At 44.7% G+C, this 18,901-nt stretch overlaps 1 protein-coding gene across 6 annotated transcripts in view; it reads left to right on the forward strand.

Moving 5' to 3' along the window:
- The window catches only part of brf1b (BRF1 RNA polymerase III transcription initiation factor subunit b), a 237,676-nt gene that overhangs the window by 180,988 nt on the left and 37,787 nt on the right, over positions 1–18,901 (forward strand). For 4 of the 6 annotated variants that reach the window (XM_060917700.1, XM_060917701.1, XM_060917702.1 and 1 more), the window contains exons 15-17: positions 2,553–2,605; positions 9,381–9,470; positions 18,218–18,486. In XM_060917700.1, coding sequence (XP_060773683.1) covers positions 2,553–2,605; positions 9,381–9,470; positions 18,218–18,486 — 412 coding nt within the window. Of the gene's footprint in view, positions 1–2,552; positions 2,606–4,557; positions 4,874–9,380; positions 9,471–18,217; positions 18,487–18,901 lie in introns of those variants that run through there. The other 2 variants (XM_060917704.1, XM_060917705.1) reach the window with 2 other exon arrangements.

The raw sequence follows: 18,901 nt of genomic DNA on the forward strand, positions 1-18,901 counted from the left end.
GCCTAGAGTTTGCCAGGGCCCATGCTGACAAAGATGAAGACTACGGGGACTCTATACTCTGGAGTGATGAGACCAAGATAAATGTTTTTGGAACTGATGGCTTCAAAACTGTATGGCGTCGCAAAGGTGAGGAATACAAAGAAAAATGCATGGTGCCTACAGTGAAACATGGTGGTGGCAGTGTCCTTATGTGGGGCTGCATGAGTGCTGCTGGTGTCGGGGAGCTGCATTTCATTGATGGCATCATGAATTCACAGATGTATTACTCTATACTGAAAGAGAAGATGCTACCATCACTCCGTGCCCTTGGTCGTCGTGCACTTTTCCAACATGACTAAACACACATCTAAGGCCACTGTTGGATTTCTGAAGAAGAACAGGGTGAAAGTGATTCAGTGGCCAAGTATGTCTCCTGATCTGAACCCAATCGAACACCTATGGGGAATTCTGAAGAGACAAGTTGAGCATCACTCTCCATCCAGCATCCAGTCACTAAAAGAGGTCATTGTTGAAGAACGGAAAAAGACTGATGTTGCAAAATGTCGCCAACTTGTTCATTCCATGCCTAGAAGACTTGGTGCTGTCATTAAAAATCATGGAGGCCATACAAAGTACTAGATGGAGTAGTTTTTGTTGTGGGGTGTACTCATTTTTGCACCACCCTAATTTGAGTAAAACTGAAAAATGTGTAATCTAAGTTATATTATTAACCTTACTTTCACATTATAAGTTAAACAGATGTCATATTAAACTTTGTCTTGTCTACATTTTGGAAATTGTTTGTGACCTCAGCAAAAGCCCGATCTCCGATAGTCTTCTTAGTCCTTAGCACAGGAGGTGCAAGTAACCGTTCATTATTTGAACGTAGTTCATATCTTAATGCTACTTTAAGGCGTAGAAGGTCCGTGATCTATGACGGGGCATGGCCCAGAAAAGCCTTAAACATAATTAAAATAATTTTAAACATAATCGTATACTTGACCGGTAGCCAATGTAACTCGTACAATACAGGTGAAATGTAGCAAAAGCGCAAGGTGTTGAAAATGAATCTAGCAGCTGCATTTTATACCCGTTGTAGCTTATTTGTGTGTATAGCAGGCAATCCATAAAGTAGGTTGTTACAATAATTCAGTCTACCAATGACTAACGCGTGTATTAGCACTTGTGTGGACTGAGATCTAAGATATTTCTGAATGTGTCTGATATCATGCAAGGAGTAAAAGCCTAAATTATACAACTTAGTTACATGGACGCTAAAATTCAAATTTCCTTCGAACCAAACTCCAAGGTTTCTCACCGCATTAATGGGAGTAACATTCGTGTTTCCGATAAATAATTAATTACTGCTAATTTTACTAAGTTGTTGGCGAGTTCCAGTTATTAGGAATTCAGTTTTTTCTTCATTTAACTTTAATTTGTCAATAGCCATCCATGCCCATATAGCTCTAATGCACTGTTCCGTTGCATTCAGTGCCCTCATTTCACTCATGGAGCCATCTGGCTTAAACAATAGGTATAGCTGAGTATCATCAGCATAGGTATGCGCATATGGTAGGTGAGCCTTGATGATTTCAAAGAGCTTGCTGGTGTAGACTGTGAAGAGCAATGGCCCAAGACATGACCCTTGTGGAACACCAAATGGAAGGGTGAAACTGCCTGACATCTCTCCTTTGGCTAAAACACGCTGAGATCATCCAGACAAGTACGATGCAGACCCGGTGACATCAAATGAGATCTCCAGGCGATTCAACGATATGTTATGATCTAACACACATTCACATCACACACATCACATTATCTCTAGCCGCTTTATCCTTCTACAGGGTCGCAGGCAAGCTGGAGCCTATCCCAGCTGACTACGGGCGAAAGGCGGGGTACACCCTGGACAAGTCGCCAGGTCATCACAGGGCTGACACATAGACACAGACAACCATTCACACTCACATTCACACCTACGGTCAATTTAGAGTCACCAGTTAACCTAACCTGCATGTCTTTGGACTGTGGGGGAAACCGGAGCACCCGGAGGAAACCCACGCGGACACGGGGAGAACATGCAAACTCCGCACAGAAAGGCCCTCGCCGGCCCCGGGGCTCGAACCCAGGACCTTCTTGCTGTGAGGCGACAGCGCTAACCACTACACCACCGTGCCGCCCATGATCTAACACAACATATAAAATAAAAAAACATACGTATCAACATATATTTTTAAAAAATCAGCTTTTATTCAGTGAAACATAATCATAAATCATAAACAGTTTCAAATTGAAAGGAAACATTTGGTACAAAAATGTTTTAATCTACAATCAGCTACTTGTTTTTGTTAGTAACTATGGGTTGAGTTGGTTAGTGTTTTATAAAAGTCAGATTATCTTCTGTAAAGAGTATCAAGACACAATTTATTACAATATCTACTGTATTTTATAATGTTCTATCATTCAACGCTATTATGTATTTTTCCTTTGTATTTTTATTACCTAGTCTTTGCTGTGTTGACCCAAACACCTGCATCCAACAAATCCTCTGAATTATATTTGTTCTGGTCTTACAGAAAAAGAAGAGAGGATAGCCAAGGAGAAAGAGCAAGGGATCTATAAGGAGAAGGTGAGTGGTATCACATTTGTGACAACACTAACCGGGGTCCTGGCCCCTGCCTTGCTCTTACACTAGTGTCCTCACACTGCAAAAAATGGCCTTTCAAAAATAAGAAATAAAAGATTAAAACAAAGCATATTTGCTTGAATCAGGTGAAAAAAAAAAATCTGCCAATGGAACTAGTCAAATTTGACTTGGTAAGATTTCTTAAAGTAAGATGAAAAATCTAACCTGTTTTTAGATGAAATAATTCCAAAATAAGATTGGGGAACTTATTATGCGAGATCTGATTAACTCAAAATAGTTCTTGTAACAAGATCGTACCTCTTACATTTAGCCATTCAAGTCATTTTTATTTATTTCATTTTAAGGGTATTTCACTTAAATTCATGACAAAGTCTTAGCAGTAAAAACTGAATGTAAGATAAATATACTAATATTAGGATTGTTAAATTCTACAACTAAGCATTGCTAGCTTAAAAGATTCTTCTTTTGTGACCTGTAATTAGTAAAATACTCTAGATATGAGACCAGAGACTATCTTGAATCAAGTTGATGACACGTGTAGCATTGCAACAAGTTTTTTTTTTTTTTTTCCCCATTTCAACATTCAAACATTAAAACATCTCTTAAAGTGCCATTCCACCATTGGATGTATTTTTTTGGCATAAAATACAATATATTTTATGACAACATGACTAGACAGAGAAATCTTTTAGCTTCAAAATGATATATCAAACATAATTTTTTGACAACGACAAGTATATTAATTTTGCGACCGAAGTCACCTACCCTTTTAATTTCCGCGCGGTAGTGAAACGTGATGTCATCGGCAGGTTCCCCTTCTTGTGTACCACGTCACGTGTGCATAAATTAATGTTAAATGGGATTGATATAATGGACATAAAGTGTAGTAATAAACATATTCGTCAGGTCCTGCAGGTTAAAAAGAGAATTACTCCAAGAGGGAAATTCTTCTGGGAATCTCTGTTTCACGACATTATCTGGAGAAAAGCTTGGCTTTTGCCTAATAAATACTGTATAACAAATAAAACAAAGGAAATTCATTTCAGAATTTTACATAAGATATATCCTGTGAATACCATTACAGCTAAATATACAGACGTCAGTGCAACTTGTTCATTTTGTGATGATGAGGATGAGACATTAGAACACCTGTTTTTTACTTGTAAAATGACCAAACTCTTTATCAATAATTTAAACAGTTACCTATTTGGCTCCTCTTATTCCCTGACTATGAAGGACTTTTTGTTTTATTATGACAACCCTGATGATAGATCTTTAGAATACGTAGTGAACTTTTTCATTTTACAGTCCAAGTTTTTTATCCACAAACGCAAATGGCAAAATGTACAGCCCTCCTTCTGTGCCTTCAAGCTAGAAATGGACTCGCTCTTTAATTCTCTTCATGTCGTTAGAAATAATCAAAAAAATGACAGACTTTTGTGCCTTCTCCATTTAGTATTAAAAAATTGATTGTCATCCTCTCTCTAATATATGACTGTTTCTTTTCCCCTTTGTACATTGTATATTGTTATAATATTGTTAGGACTAGGACTGTTTTGGCCTCTAGAGGCCGCTGTTATTTCCTTTTCATGTCGTGTTTATTTTGGCCTCTAGAGGCCGCCACTGTTCCTGTGTTTTGTGTTTGTGTTAATTGCCTAATTATCTTCACCTATGTCCTTAATTAGTTTGTGTATTTATACCCCTGAGTTCAGTCCTCTTGTCACGGAGTCTTTGTGCTGTTATGTTTATCTCCAGTTTCCTTTGTACTGTGTTTTTTGATCTTCTTAGCTTTTGTATTTTTGCACTTTGCTTTTCTTTTGGATTATACTCTTTGGTTTTTTTTTGTCTTTTGTTTTGCCCTGTATATAGTGTATATAGTTTAAATAAACCTTTTGATTCTTTTTCTACTTCCGCCTCACGCCTCTGCATTTGAGTCATCCCCCTGGTGGCCTAGTGGGGGTTTGCTGGATTATCACACCAACGAACCAGGTTCGAATCCCAGCAAAACCCTAACAGAAAGACTCCGTCATGACCGACTCAGCAGAGGCTGCTTCAACTGTCTACCCGGCCAACCTTCAGGGAATTATGGCAGCTTTGACACGCTTCGGAGTGACCATGGACGCTCATGGACGTACGCTCACCAGCCAACGTGAGGCCCTCGCTCGCCACGAGGAACTGCTTCAGCAAATTGGGAAAACCCTGGCACAGCTGACATCTCTGCCTGCATCTCCTGCTCCTGATCCAGTTCCTGCTCCTGATCCAGCTCCCACTCCTGCTCCAGTGCCTCCTGCAATGCTGCCTTCTTCACCTCGCGAACCCAGCCTTCCTGCACCACAGAGGTATGACGGCAAGCACAGTGAGTGCCGAGAGTTCCTTACCCAGTGTCAACTCACCTTTGAGCTTCAGCCTACCACCTACACTACGGATCGCCGCAAGATTGCCTTTGTGATCACCTTATTAGCTGGTAAGGCGCGAGCCTGGGCTACTGCTATCTGGCAAAGACAGGGACCTGAGTGCTTTGATTTCCAGCTGTTTTCTGAAGAGATGCTTCGGGTCTTCGATCAGGCAGACATCAGTACCGACGCAGCCCGAAAGCTCATGTCCATCCGGCAAGGAGGAAGCGTCGCAGATTACGCCATCTCGTTCCGAACACTCGCAGCAGTAAGTGGATGGAACGAGACTGCCCTGGTGTCAGCCTTCCACCATGGTCTGTCTGACCCCATCAAGGACGGTCTGGCCTCTATTGGATGCCCAAGTGACCTCGAAACCCTCATCTCACATGCTATTCGTCTGGACAACAGGATGAGAGAACGCCACCAAGCCTTGAGCCCCCCCAGCCTCCCTACCTCTACCTGGAGACCGTCTACCTCCTTCAGTGACTGTCCAGAACCCATGCAAGTGGGTCGTACTCGCCTCTCCGCATCTGAGAGGGAGCGCAGAAGGAGGGACAAGTGCTGCATCTACTGTGGCAAGCCTGGTCACTTCCGAGCATCATGTCCCGAACTCTTGGGAAAAGGACCGCCCCGTCCAGCCGAGGGAGGGTTGTGACGGGGCCTACCCTCTCTCCCGGACTCCCTGGCCAAGGAATCTACATCCCGGTCTCCATCTCCTGGGGTGAGTCTGTCCACTCTTGTCAAGCTTTGATAGACTCAGGGGCGGCTGGGAACTTTATGGATATTCACTTCGCCCAAAGCATCAATATTCCGACTGCACCTCTTGAAGTCCCACTGTCTGTGTCTGCCCTCGATGGCCAAGCGTTAGGTGATGGAAGAGTCACCCAAGTTACTTCTCCAGTTTTCCTCCAGTCTCAAGGTCACAAGGAAGAAATATCCCTGCACCTGATTCCTTCACCTGAGTTCCCAGTTATTCTAGGCCTTCCTTGGCTTACTCGCCACAACCCTCGCATAGACTGGGTAACAAGCCAGGTTGTGGAATGGGGCCCTGCATGCCATGCCTCTTGTCTGCTCTCTAGCTCTCCTGTGTCTCCTGCCGAGCCCCCTGATCTCACCGAGTTATCTCAAGTTCCCACAGAGTACTGGGATCTCAAGGAGGTATTCAGCAAGAGCAGGGCCGCCGTTCTTCCTCCGCACCGGGCCTACGACTGTGCCATCGACTTGCTCCCTGGGACTACCCCTCCTCGTGGCAGACTGTTTTCACTCTCTCAGCCAGAACGCAAGGCCATGGAGGAATACCTCAAAGATGCCCTGGTCTCTGGGTTTATTCGACCCTCCACTTCACCTGCTGGAGCCGGCTTCTTCTTTGTCGGCAAGAAGGATGGGGGGCTCCGACCATGTATTGATTACAGGGGCCTGAATAAGATCACTGTGCGCAACCGATATCCCCTTCCGCTGATGTCCACAGCTTTCGACCTGCTCCAAGGCGCCACCGTCTTCACCAAGTTGGACCTACGGAACGCATACCACCTCATCCGTATCCGACAGGGAGACGAGTGGAAGACTGCCTTTAACACCCCGTCTGGGCACTACGAATACCAGGTGATGCCCTTCGGACTCACCAACGCACCAGCTGTTTTTCAGGCCCTAATCAACGACGTCTTAAGGGACATGATTAACCTATACGTTTTTGTCTACCTCGACGACATCCTTATCTTTTCCAAGACCGTGCAGGAGCACCGCCACCATGTCCGCCAGGTTCTCCAGAGGCTGCTACAGAACAATCTGTTCGCCAAGGCCCAGAAATGCGAATTTCATGTTCCCGAGGTCTCCTTTCTGGGATTTATTGTACGGACAGGCCAACTCCAAATGGACCCTGCCAAGACCCTGGCCGTCCGGGATTGGCCTACTCCCAAGTCCGTTAAGGAGGTTCAGCGGTTCTTAGGATTCGCTAACTTCTACCGCAAGTTCATCAGGAACTTCAGTTCTGTGGCAGCACCCATGTCTGACCTCACCAAAGGGACAGGTGGATCTTATGGCTGGTCTCCTCAGGCAGAAAAGGCGTTCAAAGACCTCAAGGACCGCTTCTGCACGGCACCCATTCTGGTTCTCCCGGACACCTCCCAACCATTCATCGTGGAGGTGGACGCCTCAGACAGTGGTGTCGGCGCGGTGCTCTCTCAACGTTCGGAAGGAAAGCTGCACCCCTGCGCTTACTTCTCCCACCGCCTGAGTCCTGCTGAGTCCCGGTACGATGTGGGGGATCGAGAACTGCTAGCGGTCAAACTGGCCCTTGAGGAGTGGAGGCACTGGCTGGAGGGAGCACAACATCCATTCCTGGTTTGGACTGACCACAAGAACCTGGAGTACCTCCAGCAAGCCAAGAGACTGAACCCTCGACAGGCTAGGTGGGCCCTGTTTTTCAGTCGGTTTGACTTCACCCTCTCATACCGCCCCGGCTCCAAGAACACCAAACCTGACGCACTGTCCAGACTGTTCTCTGCCACTAACAGGGAGAATGAAGTCGGGCCTATTATCCCTGTGTCCCGGATTGTGGCCCCTGTCCGCTGGGGTATTGAGGAGGCTGTCCGACGAGCCCAACGCCAGGACCCCGGTCCTGGGACGGGGCCACCAGGCCTCTTGTACGTCCCACATCAAGCCCGGGCCAAGGTTCTCCAGTGGGGTCACTCTTCCCCTCTCACCGCCCACCCGGGAGCTCGGAGGACCCTGGACTTCCTGAAAAGACGCTTCTGGTGGCCTAACATGGAGAAGGAAGTAAGGTCATTTGTCCTGTCCTGTGAGGTTTGCACCAGAATCAAGAACCCACGACAGCGTCCCCAGGGTCTCCTGCATCCTCTGACCATTCCCCGGCGTCCCTGGTCCCACGTGGCAGTCGACTTTATCACGGGTCTCCCTGAGTCACAAGGTAACACGGTCATTTTGGTCTTAGTTGACAGATTCTCCAAGGCCTGCCGCTTCATACCACTGTGCAAACTCCCCTCTGCTCTTGAAACTGCGAAACTTTTGTTTAATCATGTCTTCCGAGTCTTTGGTCTTCCACAGGACATCGTCTCAGACCGAGGGCCCCAGTTCTCCTCCCGAGTGTGGCACGGGTTCTGCAAGGTCATCGGAGCCACTGCCAGCCTCTCCTCTGGGTTTCACCCACAGTCCAATGGTCAGACGGAGAGGCTCAACCAGGACCTGGAAACCACCCTGCGAGGCCTGGCTATGGATAACCCGACATCGTGGAGCACCTGGCTGCCATGGGCGGAGTACGCCCACAACACCCTGCAGTCATCGGCCACCAAGCTGTCGCCATTCCAGTGCCAATTCGGGTTCCAGCCACCTCTGTTCCCGGACCAGGAGGAGGACGCGGGGGTGCCCTCGGTCAACCAATATGTGAGACGGTGTCGCAAGACCTGGAGCAAGGTCAGGAAGACCCTCATACAGACCTCCAGAACCAACCAGACTCAGGCCAACCGCCATAGAAGACCTGCACACGCTTTCCGCCCTGGGCAGCGTGTTTGGCTGTCCACTAAGGACCTTCCACTGCGGGTGGAGAACCGCAAGCTTGCTCCTCGCTACATTGGCCCCTTCAAGGTGGTGCGCAGGGTGAACCCTGTCTCCTACCGGCTCCAGTTGCCCCGGACTCTGAGGATCAACCCCACTTTCCATGTTTCCCTGTTACGGCCCGTACTGACGTCTACGTATGCCCCTGCCCCTAGGAACCCCCCACCCCCCCGCATCTTCCAGGGGCAGACTGTGTTCACTGTGAATCGCCTGCTTGACTCCCGCCGGGTCCGCGGCGGGTTGCAATATCTGGTGGACTGGGAGGGCTATGGTCCTGAGGAGCGCTGCTGGGTTCCTGCTCGGGATGTCCTTGATAAAGAACTATGTCGGGACTTCCATTCGGCCCATCCGGATCGCCCTGGGAACGTCAGGAGACGCTCCTAGAGGGGGGGGGTCCTGTTAGGACTAGGACTGTTTTGGCCTCTAGAGGCCGCTGTTATTTCCTTTTCATGTCGTGTTTATTTTGGCCTCTAGAGGCCGCCACTGTTCCTGTGTTTTGTGTTTGTGTTAATTGCCTAATTATCTTCACCTATGTCCTTAATTAGTTTGTGTATTTATACCCCTGAGTTCAGTCCTCTTGTCACGGAGTCTTTGTGCTGTTATGTTTATCTCCAGTTTCCTTTGTACTGTGTTTTTTGATCTTCTTAGCTTTTGTATTTTTGCACTTTGCTTTTCTTTTGGATTATACTCTTTGGTTTTTTTTTGTCTTTTGTTTTGCCCTGTATATAGTGTATATAGTTTAAATAAACCTTTTGATTCTTTTTCTACTTCCGCCTCACGCCTCTGCATTTGAGTCATCCCCCTGGTGGCCTAGTGGGGGTTTACTGGATTATCACACCAACGAACCAGGTTCGAATCCCAGCAAAACCCTAACAATATATTGGGTATGTTTTTTTTCTCATTTATCCTTTTATGTCATGTCAGTTTGTCATGTCTAGATATTTGCATTTGTATTATTATGTTGTGTACGGTTACTTTATGTATTCTGTTTTTTGCATCAATAAAAAAAAAAAAAAAAACACGTCACGTGTGACATGGCACAGATTATCAGCAATGGCGGATAGAACGCGATTGTCAGCTTCGGAAAAGAAGCGAAGGAAAATAGCAAGTGATGCCCAAAGGAGACGGTCGATGGTGAATATCGGCACAGCAATCGACAAGTGGAAATTGCGTTCTATCCGCCATTGCTGATAATCTGTGCCACGTCACACGTGACGTGGTACACAAGAAGGGGAACCTGCCGATGACATCACGTTTCACTACCGCGCGGAAATTAATAGGGTAGGTGACTTTGGTCGCAAAATTAATATACTTGTCGTTGTCAAAAAATTATGTTTGATATATCATTTTGAAGCTAAAAGATTTCTCTGTCTAGTCATGTTGTCATAAAATATATTGTATTTTATGCCAAAGAATACATCCAATGGTGGAATGGCACTTTAAGATTCCACTTCCCCAGGACCTCAGGCACCAAAAAAAAAAAGTCTATGCATTTTGACTTGCAGTGCTTACACAACGCCAAAGCAACAGTGCATTTTGGGGGCACTGACTATTCATGTGTAGGAGGGGTTTACAAGATCAGGCACAAAAAAAAAACAAAAACACTGAACTTAACTCTCAGCATTCCAAAAAGACCTCACTAAAACGCCCTCCACTCACTCGTAGCCTTTTTGAAGGCACTTGTCTGGTCTAGAGTCTGTACAGCATCTAGAAGGAGCTCACTCTGAATGACTGAGAAAACAGTCGCAGTAAACTTAGGATCTGTAAGGTGGAGTTGAATTGTAATGAAAGATTCAAAGATTTCAGTAAAGCTCATTTATTCCCAAAACAAGCATACTTTGTTTTTTTTCCTTGAAACAAGATGAACCACATTTGACAAATGTCCAAAATGTACTTACTTGTTTTAAAAAAAAAAAACTTGTTTTATTTTCAAAGGTGCTCCAAATAAGACTTTTTCAAGACATTTTGGCTACGTTCACACTGCAGGCTGAAGTGACTCAAATCCGATCTTTTCGCCCATATGTGACCTGTATCCGATCTTTTATTGACAATATGAACGACACAGATCCAATTTTTTCAAATCTGACCCAGGCCGTTTGGATATGTGGTCCTAATTCCGATTCCTATCCGATCTTTTCATATGTGACTTCAGTATGAACCGCCAGGTCGCATTCATCCGACTTACACGTCATCAACAAGCCACAAACGTCACTATTCTGCGCTGAAGTAGGCGGCGGGTCTCTCAAAAACAGTTACAACAACATGGCGCATAATCACGGGCGCAGATAGAGGGTGGGACTCGTCCCACCCAGATTTAAATTCACCTCGTTCGGTCCCCCCACTTATAGGGAGGAAAAAACGTCTATGCTGTCTTTCTTTGCATAAGGCAAACCTCACGGAAAAATCAAAAGACTAATTACCATTTGGTTTATTGAGGTGCACGGCAGTGTATACATAGTTGCAACAACTCACATAAAACAAAACAAAGACTGATATTCGGTTGGTTGAGCTGCGCAGACTGCACAGGTTGCGAGCTCAAGCTTGGTTGCTATGGTAACCCACAACAAGTTTGACAGGCATATTGGGGTTGGGGTTGGTTTGCTGGCAGCTTTGTCCCCCCCAGTTTTTTGTCCCCCCCAGTTCAAAAAACGTATCTGCGCCCCTGCGCATGACATCAATGCGAGGGACGCTTCGGGCTGTGAAGGTTCTGAATCTTCTCAATGGAAGGACGCAGAGGTTAGGGAGCTGATTTCCATTTGGGGGGATACAGCTATTCAAGCTAGATTGGATGAGTCATACCGCAACCGGGCGGTTTTACTTCCGTAAACACTGGCCATGCTCACTGCGTGTGACGTCGTCGTATCCTGCAATGCGCATGCGGAACACTTTTAGGTCGCTTTTCGTTCATACTGAGGATCACATACAAGTCGCATATATTTGTTAATGTGAACGACCTCACAAAAAAATCGGATTTCACAAAAAAATCGGAATTGAGCATTAAGCCTTGCAGTGTGAACGTAGCATTTGTCTATACAAGATTTTCAAGATGGACTGTCTAAAAACTAGCCTTTCTAGCTAAATGAGGTTTTGCTTGTTGGGCAATTATGTCTTATAATAAGGGTGGCTAGATGTTTTGACTTGAAAATAGACAAATAAACTTCCTAAGATTTTTATTTTTTGCAGTGCAGTCGCATCCCTGTCCTTGCGATCCATTTGAGTCAGGCTATGCCTCTGGTTTCATCCCAGACTCCCTGTGCTGTGTTGTGTGCACTTAACCTCTTTATTCTGACATCTGCACCGCTGGACCTCTAATAAGACGCTGAGAACCTGGTCCGCCCAGCACATCCGGAAGTCAGGGCTGTCATGCTGGGATTTGCTCCACTCTGAAACATAAACTCTGGCTTTAGAGAGATCGTTCATGATAATAAGAGCTGAATCACTTTTACAGGCTGTGTGTTGATATCGAGAGGCTTTACGTAATTTTCTGCTGGCCCAAACAGGGACAGTGTGCAGTTAATTTAAACGAATAATATATATGTTTTAGCCAGGCTTATAGTACTCGAGTCCAGGACTCAGACTCGTGCCCTAATTCTAAGGACTCGTGACTCGACTTAGACTTGAACACTGATGACTCGGACTCGTGCATTAACTGCATTCGGACTCGTGAATAGGAGACGAGGACTTGGATTCTTTCTTTATTTTTTTGTAACATGCCGTAATAATTTGCCATAAGGTATTTATATCTACATTAATTTTTGTACTAATTTTACGTATGAGTGTCACACCTGCGCGCCTTGGTGCATGCATCAGATAGACTCTCGGGCGTGCTCCGGACAGTGTGCGTACCAAACGGACTCTCGCGCGCCCCGTAAATGACTCACACCTGCACAGGATTAAGGTGCAATCAGTGCGCTGATATAAAAACCGTGAAAAAACACTTACTTTGCGAAGTATTGAGTTGCATTGCTGAGACACTACTGAGCCTTATTTCCTAGTTTGGTTTCCTGATCCCTGATTTCCTGTTTCTCGTCTTTGATTCTACCGAGTCTACGATACCCTGTTTGTGCCTCGCTTAACCTATTGCCGGTTTCACTGTTTTATGATTTTGCCCGCTGTTCTGGATTGTTTACTTGTCTTGACTTGTATTAATAAACACACCTTCTGCACTTACAGTGGATATAAAAAGTGTACACACCCCGTTAAAATGAGAGGTTTTTCTGACATAAAAAAAATGAGACCACGATAAATAATTTCAAAACTTTTCCCACCTTTAATGTGATCTATAACCTGTACAAATCAATTGAAAACAAACAAATCTATTTTGGGGAAAAAAAACCTCAAAAATAAAAAGCATACAATAAGGTGGTTGCATAAGTGTGCACACCCTTAAACTAATAGTTTGTTGAAGCACCTTTTGATTTAATTACAGCATTCAGTCTTTTTGGGTTCACACCTGCCATCAGTTAAAATGACTCTGATTAACCCCAAATAAAGTTCAGACATTTACTCAGTTGCATCCTCCAGCAAAAGCCAGGGTTCACAGAGAGCTTATAAAGCATCAAAGGGATCTCATTGTTGAAAGGTATCAGTCAGGAGAAGGGGACAAAAACATTTCCATGGCATTAGATATACCATGGAGCACAGTGAAGACCGTCATCAAGAAGTGGAGAAAATATGGGACAACAGTGGCATTACCGAGAACTGGACGTCTCTCCAAAATTGATGAAAAGACAAGATGTAAACTGGTCAGGGAGACTGCCAAGAGGACTACAGCAACACTGAAGGAGCTGCAGGAATTTCTGGCAAGTACTAGTTGTGTACTACATGTGACAACAATCTCCCGTATTCTCCATATGTCTGGACTATGAGGTAGGGTCAAAGAAAAACATCCAGGCCTGGCTAAATTTTTCAAAAAAATACATCAACTCTCCCAAAAGCATGTGGGAAAATGTGTTATGGTGTGATGGAACCAAGGTTGAACTTTATGGCCACAATTCCAAAAGGTATGTTTGGCGGAAAAACAACACTGCGCATCACCAAAAGAACACCATACCCACGGTGAAGCATGGTGGTGGCAGCATCATGTTTTGGGGTTGTTTTTCTTCAGCTGGAACAGGGGCTTTAGTCAAGGTGGAGGGAATTATGAACAGTTCTAAATGCCACTCAATTTTGGCCCAAAACCTTCAGGTGTCTGCTAGAAAGCTGAAGAGGAGTTTCATCTTTCAGCATGACAATGACCCCAAAAACATTTTGGAATGGCCCAGCCAGAGCCCAGACCTAAATCCAATTGAAAATCTTTGGGGTGACCTGAAGAGGGCTGTGCATAAGAGATGCCCTCACAGTCTGACAGATTTGGAGCGCTTTTGCAAGGAAGAGTGGGCAAATATTGCCAAGTCTAGATGTGGCAGGCTGATCGACTCCGACCCAAAAAGACTGAATGCTGTAATTAAATCAAAAGGTGCTTCAACAAAGTATTAGTTTAAAGGAACAGTCCACCGTACTTCCATAATGAAATATGCTCTTATCTGAATTGAGATGAGCTGCTCCGTACGTCTCCGAGCTTTGCGCGACCTCCCAGTCAGTCAGACGCGCTGTCACTCCTGTTAGCAATGTAGCTAGGCTCAGCATGGCCAATGGTATTTTTTGGGGCTGTAGTTAGATGCGACCAAACTCTTCCACGTTTTTCCTGTTTACATAGGTTTATATGACCAGTGACATGAAACAAGTTCAGTTACACAAATTGAAACGTAGCGATTTTCTATGCTATGGAAAGTCGGCACTATAATGACAGGCGTACTAACACCTTCTGCGCGCTTCGGCAGCGCATTGATATCTGAGCTCCGTATCCATGCGCTGCCGAAGCGCACAGAAGGTGTTAGTATGCCTGTCATTATAGTGCGGACTTTCCATAGCATAGAAAATCGCTACGTTTCAATTTGTGTAACTGAACTTGTTTCATATCGCTGGTCATATAAACCTATGTAAACAGGAAAAACGTGGAAGAGTTTGGTCGCATCTAACTACAGCCCCAAAAAATACCATTGGCCATGCTGAGCCTAGCTACATTGCTAACAGGAGTGACAGCATGTCTGACTGCGTCTGACTGACTGGGAGGTCGCGCAAAGCTCGGAGAGGTACGGAGCAGCTCGTCTCAATTCAGATAAGAGCATATTTCATTATGGAAGTATGGGGGACTGTTCCTTTAAGGGTGTGCACACTTATGTAACCAGCTTATTGTATGTTTTTTATTTTTGATGTTTTTCCCCCTCGCAGATTTGTTTGTTACCTCACCCCAGGATGGAGTCCACCAGGGGGCGAGGTATTATTTTCAGGTTTCTTTGTTTGTTTTTTTTGTAAACGATATTACGGGAAAACGGCTGGATCAATCTTCAAGAAATTTTCAGGGTAGACGGGCATTGGTCTCAAATAGAACCTCCAACATTTTGAGGGTTATCTGGTCAAGGGTTTTGTGGCTACTGCCTCATATAGAGGCAGTAGCCGCTATGTCATCATGCCGTAAGAGTGTAACAATCGCGCAGTACGGTGTGTTCTGATTGGCTGAGAGCAGCAGAGAATCAGAATCATGTTTATTGGCTAAGTATATTCACACACAAGGTCAAAATCAAGGTCAAGGTCACCAAAAAGGTCAAAATTGTTTTTTTCGCAATGTCTTCCTTCATATTCATCATCAGTGCTACCAGGCAAGGTTTGTTTTGCCTGGCAACACTTGTTTTTTATGTTTTTCCCCCTAACAGATTTGTTTGTTTTTCAATTGAATTGTACAGGTCACATTAAAGGTGGGAAAAGTTTTGAAATTACCTATCGTGGTCTCATAGGTTTTTCTGTTGTAAAAAAAAATATCATTTTAACGGGGTGTGTACACTTTTTATAGCTACTGTACATCCGTCTCCCAACCATCTCTGTCTGAATACTTCGCACTCCCTGACAAAGAGAATGCACGTTCACCTGTTCATACGTCACGTTCAGGAACAAACTCGGATCAATAGTGGACTCGACTCGAAATTTTCTTTAATGACTTGGACTTAAACACTGGGGACTCGAGACTGGTTTTAGCCTTAAATTCTTATCTAGGCACTGCAAAGGTGTGACCTAAATCTGTTTCTGTTTCAGTAAGTTACAGGATTGTCTGCCGTGCAGAGCAGCTAATCAGTATTGCATACATGTCAACCTTTGGTCATTCAAACCTGTATAACCAACCTCCAAAATCCGTATTTCCCTTATAAAATCCGTATAAGATGCAAATTAAAATAATTTACCTAAAATTTGAATGATAATTAACAATGATATATCCCAGTTACTTTTTTATTCAATATTGATAACAACAAACCTTCAGAATGAATACAAAGCTCCAATGTTTGACAAAAACACAAAGTGTTATCAGCGTAGTTATGAAGGAAATACTTCGTTGTTTGGAGACAGGTTTCACCGAGCGGCTATTATGCGCGAGACTTCATATTAGCCACAAAGTCAGAAAAATCTGTTCGTAAAATTACGTTATAATGACCAAATACAATGAAAAGTATTTTTCCAGTCTCACCTGTGAAAGGTAATCCCATGTGATCTCGTTTGGACGGTAAACCTGTTGGTACAGTTAAACGCAGCACATGAATGAGGCATCTTTATTCTCGGCTACTGTCTAGGCCAGGGGTGGCCAACCAGTTGGAGACCAAGAGCCACATTTTTTACTGTATTACCGCAAAGAGCCACATCATACACATGGGCACACGAACATCACCCATCCCTTCCCCTCTCTCTCTCTCACACACACACACACACACACACACACACACACACACACACACACACACACACACACCTCTGCTCAGCCAGATTAATAGTAAATGTCACACACCAACATATTTACTCCTACAGTACTAAGACCACAGGCTGAGGCCAGTCATTTTTAACAATGAACATTGTGTGCACTTACTATGCATGCTGCTTAGTGGGACTCATGGCATTACCAAAAAAAAGCCACACTATACACATGACCACACATGTGTACCATACATGTGACCCCCCTCGCTCTCTCTCTCCCTCACAGACACACACGCTCACGCACCTCTGCTCAGCCAGATTAATAGTAAATGTCACACGCCAACATGAGAGAAATTTACTCCTTCAGTCAGTACTAATACCACAGGCCAGTCATTTACAGCAATCAATATTGTGTGCACTTACTATGCATGTTGCTTAGTGGGACTTCTGACATTCCTTGCCTTGAACAATCCTCTTCAAATCTGGCTTGTATTCCGTCATTGCCACTCGAAGCAGTTCTTTCACATGGGTGTCAGTCAGAACAGAACAATGCTTTGACTTCACGTGTTTCATGGTAGAGAACACAGACTCGCAGACGTATGTTGACCCAAACATTGACAGTATCTTAAGCGCAGCCTGTTTCACATTCGGGTATTTTTCCAATGGCACACTTTTCCAAAACTCAATGGTGCCTTCCCTCAAAACAGGTTTCAGTTGGTCTTCCTCACGAAGATCGATCATCTCCAACTCAGCCGCAGCCTCATCTGTGACTAGCGGGGCTTTCAAACAGTCCATCTCCGCATTGAATGGGACGACGAGGAACGTAACCTGTGGCCTTTTCAGTTGTATATCACGGAACCGGGTTACAAAGCTTTCGTGCAGGTTTTCAATTAGTGTTGCATATCTGGCTCCTTGCTTATTCAGGGAGGCGGGAAGCTTTGAAATGAGCTAATGACGACTGACATATAAGGCAGAATGGCTTACCATTACGTTCAACAAAAAAGTATAAACTCTCCCACTCTGTTAAAAATGTCCTATGTTCGTCTTCATATTTTCGTTTTGCTGTGCATTTTTTCATTGCCATTTTGAGAGGCTACTTGACACAAGATACACCTTGCCCAAAAACTTAGCGATTATCTCACGCACATGCGCATTTGACATGACCTGAAAATACCGTAATATACCCAAGCAAAGCGAAGATGCATTTGACGAAAATACCATACTGAACTCAAGCAAAGCGCACACGCACATAAAAAAACCCCCACAAACTTCGATATGAACGTAAGAGCCGCATGACACCGGGCAAAGAGCCGCATGCGGCTCGCGAGCCGCGGGTTGGCCACCCAAGGTCTAGACGCTATACCAGAGACGGCTGAAGAATCTCCACTTTGCCACATCCAATATGGCGGCAAGGATGACGTATGATTCTACGCAGAAGGTGGCGTCTATGTTTATATGTCTATGACTTCACGGTTGGCGGGATTCTCGCAATGCGGTGTGCGCATGATCAAAAGTGGAACGAAGTCTCGCTACCACAAGATAACGCGCGATTTCATAACTCTCTTTACTGACTGTCAGTGCTTTGTGTGGTGTACAGTACGTTTGTAAATGTTATGCGCTCTTTTATCATCGTGGGAATTGATTATAGCTCGAAATAAATATTGAAGTTTTTTTAAAGAATCCGTATAACTTTATTTATACGCCCGTATACTACGTTTATTGAATCAAATCCGTATAAAATACGGACATTCCGTATAGGTTGACATGTATGGTATTGATTTCTTTATGTATTTTCCAGTTCAGAGCTTTGTCTTTCCAGCTTGTCTAATTCTCGGTCTTTGTTACTGTGCAGCCCAAAAAAACATCCAAACGACGAGAGCCCATTCGGGCCAGCACTGCAGGAGAGGCAATAGAGAAGATGCTGGAACAGAAGAAGATTTCAAGCAAAATCAATTACGATGTACTGCGAGACCTGAACAGCAAAGGCAGCAGCAGCCCAGCACACAAGACAGACGAAGTGTCTGGTATTGTCCCTGGACGTAAGAAGCTCACCCGCCGCAAGAAACAGCCCAACAAGTGCAATCTGGGTCTGGCCAAGCCTGCAAGCCTCATGGGGAAAAGGTGCGAATTTACAACGAATTTCCTTTCAACCGAACAAGCTGTTTTAGTGATTGCTGTTTTATAAAAATAATGGGTTCGTTTGCACTGAAGGAGCTTTCCTTCTTTGTCTACACCTGCTTTTCTATAGTAGTGCAGCTCTCCTTGCAAGTGTTGAAGTGCTTCTTTTGTACGTCGGACAAAAGACAAGATCGAAAGGTTCTCGCTGTCCTTGATGGAGTACTTTTTCCTTGACTATCTATATAGTTTTGTCTTGCTTTGGCTGACCTTCAGAGTCGTTTCCACCAGGAGAGATCTCGTCATCAATTCTGTGCCAGTCTTTTCTGTTTGCTGTCACCGGGCACCCTGCGGTGCTTTTTCTGAGCTTGCCCCTTCTCCAGTTAATAGTCCTCTAGGGCTCCAAATGTCTCTGTAAGAA

This window comes from Neoarius graeffei, chromosome 3 (genome assembly GCF_027579695.1).
Source record: "Neoarius graeffei isolate fNeoGra1 chromosome 3, fNeoGra1.pri, whole genome shotgun sequence".
NCBI lineage: Eukaryota > Metazoa > Chordata > Actinopteri > Siluriformes > Ariidae > Neoarius > Neoarius graeffei.